Genomic DNA, 6,085 nt, shown 5'->3' with positions numbered 1-6,085 from the left:
GAGACAGAGTCTCACTCTGTCGCCCAGGCTGGAGTGCAGTGGCCGGATCTCAGCTCACTGCAAGCTCCGCCTCCCGGGTTCACGCCATTCTCCTGCCTCAGCCTCCCAAATGGCTGGGACTACAAGCGCCCGCCACCTAGCCCAGCTAGCTTTTTTGTATTTTTTAGTAGAGACGGGGTTTCACCGTGTTCACCAGGATGGTCTCGATCTCCTGACCTCGTGATCCGCCCGTCTCGGCCTCCCAAAGTGCTGGGATTACAGGCTTGAGCCACCGCGCCCGGCCTTTATTCTCTATTCTAATCCTAGAGAGGCAGAGAAAGAAGAAAGCAAGAGAGTTTGGATGCTAACATGATACTTGTTCATGAATTCTTTCTAGCATCAGAACTCTGGTTTGGGGGCAGAGTCAATAGGTGTTGAGAGCCTGGGGAAAGAGGCAGTGCTTAGAGGGGTCCTGTACTCTACAGTATTTATCTTCAAATTCTTAACAGATTTATCTTTGACATTATGTTTTGTAAGCGAAGTGTGATGAGACAGTGAAGCAAGCACCGGGGACATGGGGTTTTGGCATTCACACAGTCCCGCCTTCTGCTGCCTCTCTGCCTCCCTGGGATGGATTATTTACCCCGATTCCCCTCCATGCTCTGGCACCTTGGGTCCTGACCAGCCTTCCCCTCCTTAACCCGTCCCACAAGCTGCTTCTGTCTTTGACCTGGGTGAGGGCCTAGGCTCAGGTGTTGGGGGATTGTCAGGGTAAGGCAAATGCATGCTGCAGTGTCTTGGAGTAAGGCACGGCAGCAGCTGTCCCATACCTGGCTGGCAGCACCATGGCATGATGATGGTGATGATGGCGTGGCTTACTCATCTTGGCAGGAGTAAACCTCTTGCTTCCCCCTAATCCAGGTATCTGGCATGGCCCAGTGTAGAGGCTGCAATACCCTTGTGGGTTGCCCATCTGCCATGGGTTGAGGTGGGAGGCCCATGAAGGGAAGATACATGGCTTGACTACTTCAGATCCCTCCACTGGCTGAGCATGACGTGCAGGTCTATTGAGAAGAGAAATCTGGCGGTTGGTGGGCTGTGCACTACGAGAGTGTGCACCTGGCCCATGAGTACGCCACATCCTGAATCACCCACCAGGTGACTATGAGGGTCTGCACCTGACCCATGAGTAGTCTACATGCTGAACCATCCACCAGGTGACTACAAGGGTCTGTACTTGGCCCACGAGTACTCCACAAGCTGAATCACCCACCAGGTGACTAGGAGGGTCTGCACCTGGTCCATGAGTATTCCTTGTCTAAGGGAGCATGACGTTAAATTGCAAATAAAAAACACCATGAAAGGTAATGAGAGTGACTATAGGAGGAGAAAAAGCTTTAAATTTGATACCTTTAACAGTATTTTCCCCGTGCTTTTTGAGCAAGAGACCCCAACTTTCATTTTACACCAGGCCCCACAAATTTATGAGCCAATTTTGGATGTAATGATGCAGAAGTGGCACAACAGTACAGTAATTACCTCTAGGTAAAAGGATTTTAGGGATTACAAAATGTAGACACTGGCGTGGCATGGTGGCTCCCAGTGCTTTCAGAGGCCAAGGCAGGAGGATTGCTTGAGGCCAAGAGCTTGGGACTAGCTTGGGCAACAAAGTGAAACCCTGTCTGTACAGAAAAAAAAAAAAAAAAAAAAAAAAATGGTGGAGCACAGTGGTGTGTGCCTACAGTCCCAGGTATTCAGGAGTTTGAGGTGGGAGGAGTGCCTGAGCCCAAGAGTTTGAGGTTGCATGAGCTATGATGGCACCACTGCACTCCAGCCTGGGTGACGGGACAAGATCCTATTTAAAAAAAAAAAAAAAAAAAATTTCGACACGGATAATGAGATAATTAGTGAACTGAATGAAACATTTAAAAAATAACTAAGAATGAATCACAATAAGACAGAAAGATGGAAAAATACGACAAGATTTTAAGAGTCAGGAAGGACAGAATTAAAAGGTGACATACATTTCTCTTAGGAAAATTTAGAAAGAAAAAAAAGAATGAGGGAGAACAAATATTTAAAAAGACAGGCCAGGCACAGTCAGTCATGCCTGTAATCCCAGCACTTTGGGAGGCTGAGGTGGGTGGATCACCAAAGGTCAGGAGTTCGAGACCAGCCTGGCCAACATGATGAAACCCCATCTCTACTAAAAATATGAAAATTAGCCAGGTATGGTGGCGGGCGCCTGTAATCCCAGCTACTAGGGAGGCTGAGGCAGGAGAATCACTTGAACCCATGAGGCAGAAGTTGCAGTGAGCTGAGATCATGCCACCTTTCTCCAGCCTGGGCGACAGAGCGAGACTCCGTCTCAAAAAAGAAAAAAGACAATGTGAATTTTCGAGAATTGATGAAAGACACCAATATTCAGATTCAGGAACTGTAATACATCTCAAAAGAAATATTCAATAGTAAAACACCAAAGATAAGGCAAGATCTTAAAACAACCACACAGAAAATATAGATTACCTAAAAAGGAAACACCATTTGAAAGAGAGCCGACTTATCAACTGAAGTTGGAGCCAGACACAAGAAAAAATAATTGTAAAGCATTGAGAGAAAAGAGCAAGCAACCTAAAATCATATTCCCAGAGAAATGATTTTTCCAGAGTGAGGATAAAATAAAGATATTTTCAGAGGCATGAATACTGAGAAATTTAATCACTCAGAAGTCTTCCCTAAAGGAACCCTGAAAGGATATACTTCAGGAAGAGCAAGTAATATGAGAAAACATGTCTGAGAATATAAGCATCGTTGAGCAAAGAAATGATAGGTCTGTGGATAAATCCAATACATATTGACTGAAAAATGTCCAATTTGAAGGATAAACAACTAGAAAGTACCAAAATGATGGTAAGGAGTAAGCCATAAACCAGGAAGGGAATATTTGGAGGTAAAATTCCTGTTAATTCAAGAGTTTGCGACACCAATTACAATTGCAGCAAAAACATAAAATACTTTAAAATAAATGTAACAGAAGATGCGTAAGACCACTCATCTGAAGCCCACATGGCTGTATCACTTTGCATTCCCACCAGTAATGAAAGACAGTTGTTACTGGTTCATGTCCTCACCAGAAGTGGGTGTGATCAGTGTTTTTCTCCTTCAATATTGTGTTGGCTATTCGGAGTCTTTTGCTTCTCCATATACACTCTAGGATGTGTTTATTCATATTTATAAAGTAACTTGCTGGGATTTCGATTGGGATTGCACTGAATGTAGAAATCAAGTTGGGAAGAGTTGGAGTGGTGTGGGTACTTCTACTATCACTTGTCAAGATTTAAAAAATACAGTTATAGTAATAAGGATAATGTAGTTTTGTTCAAGTATGGACAAATATATCAGGTGAACAGAATAGTCAGCCCAAAAAAACACCCATGCATATATGGAAAATTGATACATGAAAGAGAAGATATTCTGCATAAATAGATTATTCATTAAATGAGTATGAGAAAATTAATTATTCATGTAGAAAAAATAAAGTGAATTCCTATTCTAAGTTTGTACAAAAATTGATTCCAGGTGGATTAAAGACCTAATTTTAGAAGAAAAAAGCATATAGAACTTTTAGAAAACAATATAGGAGCCTATCCTTATGATCTTGTAAGTAGGAAAAGATTTCTTAAATAGATTTTAAAAGGCATAAACCCACAAAGGAAAGTATTAATTTATTCACAATACTAAAGACCTTTCTTATCAATAGGAGGCATGGAAAGTAAAAATCTGCATAAACTGAGACAGAATACTTTCAGTATATATATATACACACATATATATGTGATAATGTAGTAATTAAGATATATAATGAAATCTTGTAAATTATTATGAAAATAAAAATAACTCAAAAGTCGATCAAAATACTTATTGAACAGAAAAGAGAAGAAAATTCCTGCTGAACAGATAAAATATACTCAATGCATCAGTAATCAGTAAAATGTAAATAAAAATACAATGACATAATTTCATACCTAGTAGACTGGAAAAATTAAAAAGTCAGACAATTTTAAGTGTTGGTGAGGATACAGCAAAATGGGAACTTTCACACACTACCAGTGTGGATATAAAATTGGACAATCTTTCAAAAGTGACTTAGGCATCCCCCAGGAAAGTTGAACAAATGCATATCCTACTTTTAGGCTATTGTACTTTTAGGTCTCTACCTTAGAGAAACTTTCATTTATACGCATTAAATCAGTACTACTTCCCCAACTACAATGAACATATAAATTCCTACAGAATCTTCTTAAAGTGCAGATTATTATCCCATAGGGCTGGAATAAAGACTGACATTCTTCACTTCTAATAAATTTCCAGGTGATGTCAGTGCTGCTAATCCTCAGATGACATTTGGAGTAGCAAGACACTATGAGGTATGTTCAGGCATTCACAGCATCATTTGTAGTTGCAATCAGCAGAATGAACAGAGTCATACAATGAAATACCATAGAGCAGTCACAATGAAAGAACTAAAGATTCTTATTTGACTATGGATAAGTCTCAAAAACATAATTTTTAGAGAAGGAAGCAACTCATGGAACAGTACTTACCATATGATTCAATTTAAATAATGTTCAAGAACTGACAAAACTAAACAATTTATTACAATCAAATATAGTCACTAAATTATAAGAAAAAGGCAAGAAATCATTCATTAAACAGTATTTAGGATAAAATAACGAAAAGACAAAAAAACAATATCCAGAATAGTGTCTAACTCTCGGAGGGTGAATAGAGTGTGATTGGTAGGGCATAAAGAGGTGTGATGTTCTATTTCTTGATTTGGGTAATACATATGTGGGTACTGATTTCATTACTATCCTTTTAATTCTTTATGTAATCTTTCTAGCCATTAATTATTATTATTTTTTTTATTTTCATTTTTTCTAGAGATGGGGTCTTGCTCTGACATGGAGGTTGGAGTGTAGTGGTGCAATCATAGCTCACAGTAGCTTTGAACTCCTGGGCTTAAGTGAACCTCCTACCTCAGCCTTGCAAGTAGTTGGAACTACAGATGCAAGTCATCATGACTGACAACTTTTTAATGTTTTTTGTAGAGACAGGTCTTGCTATGTTTCCCAGGATGGTCTTGAACTCCTGGGCTCAAGTGATCCTCCCATCTCAGTCTCCTAAGTAGTTGGGACTACAGATGCAAGTCACCATGCCTAGCAAATTTTCTCTATTTTTTGTAGAGACAAGTCTTGCTGTTTCCCAGGCTGCTCTTGAACTCCTGGGCTCAAGCAATCCTCTCACCGAGGCCTCCCAAAACACTGAGATTACAAGCATGAGCCACCACGCTAGGCCTCATTATTATTCTTTAATTGATATTTTTACAGGTGACAGACTGAAAATTCTTACAATATATATTACAGAAAAACTCTCAGTCCCTACGGAGTTCTCTCTTTTGGACTAACCTTTTGGTTAGCGCTTTTACACTAGGTGCTTTTCCTTCTGTTCTTACTTACAAGGAGAAAACATGTCAAGATCAGGGTAGCCTGGAGGCCCATCTTTTCAGCCCCAGCTCTTGGGTCTTAATGTTTGTGAATGAAATTGGTAATCCATTCAATGCTTCTTGGCAGATGTCCTAGTTTGGTCTGCTCTAACAAAAATACCATAGACTGGGTGGCTTTAACAACAAACCTTTATTTCTCATAGTCTGGAGGCTGCAAAGTCCGAAGACCAAGGTGCTATCTTCTCACCAGGTCCTCGCATGATGGAAGGGAAAAAGGAACTCTTTGGGGTCTCTTTTGTAAGAGCACTAATCCCATTCATAAGGACTGCTCCCTCATGATCTAACCACTTCCCAATGGTGCAACCTCCAGATACCATCACATCAGGGATTAGGTTTCAGCATAAAAATTTGGGGGTAAACAGGGTGGGACACAAACATACAGTCTTATTGCAACAGATTATCTTCTCTGATGGTTCCCAAGAGCTCTACTTGGGAGAACAGAAAGTAGCCCATTTGGCCAAAGGAGCAGGTCCTTTTTTACAATTCAACTCTACCAGGAATATCATATATATATATATATATATATATATATATATATAT

At 40.2% G+C, this 6,085-nt stretch overlaps 1 protein-coding gene across 17 annotated transcripts in view; it reads right to left on the bottom strand.

The window, feature by feature from the left end:
* Positions 1-6,085, bottom strand: part of CATSPERE (catsper channel auxiliary subunit epsilon) — a 176,387-nt gene that overhangs the window by 139,303 nt on the left and 30,999 nt on the right. The window contains exon 1 of one of the 17 annotated variants that reach the window (XM_017870399.1): positions 810-1,023. The exons of the other annotated variants lie outside the window; for them this stretch is intronic. Within the exon in view, the coding sequence (XP_017725888.1) occupies positions 810-952 (143 nt within the window). The 5' untranslated portion in view covers positions 953-1,023. Of the gene's footprint in view, positions 1-809; positions 1,024-6,085 lie in introns of those variants that run through there. 17 annotated transcript variants of the gene reach the window in all.

The sequence above is a fragment of the Rhinopithecus bieti genome, unplaced genomic scaffold (genome assembly GCF_001698545.2).
Source record: "Rhinopithecus bieti isolate Rb0 unplaced genomic scaffold, ASM169854v2 scaffold_5132, whole genome shotgun sequence".
Lineage (NCBI taxonomy): Eukaryota > Metazoa > Chordata > Mammalia > Primates > Cercopithecidae > Rhinopithecus > Rhinopithecus bieti.
Note: the sequence above shows the minus strand (reverse complement) of the source record. Positions and strands in the feature narration are given on the sequence as shown.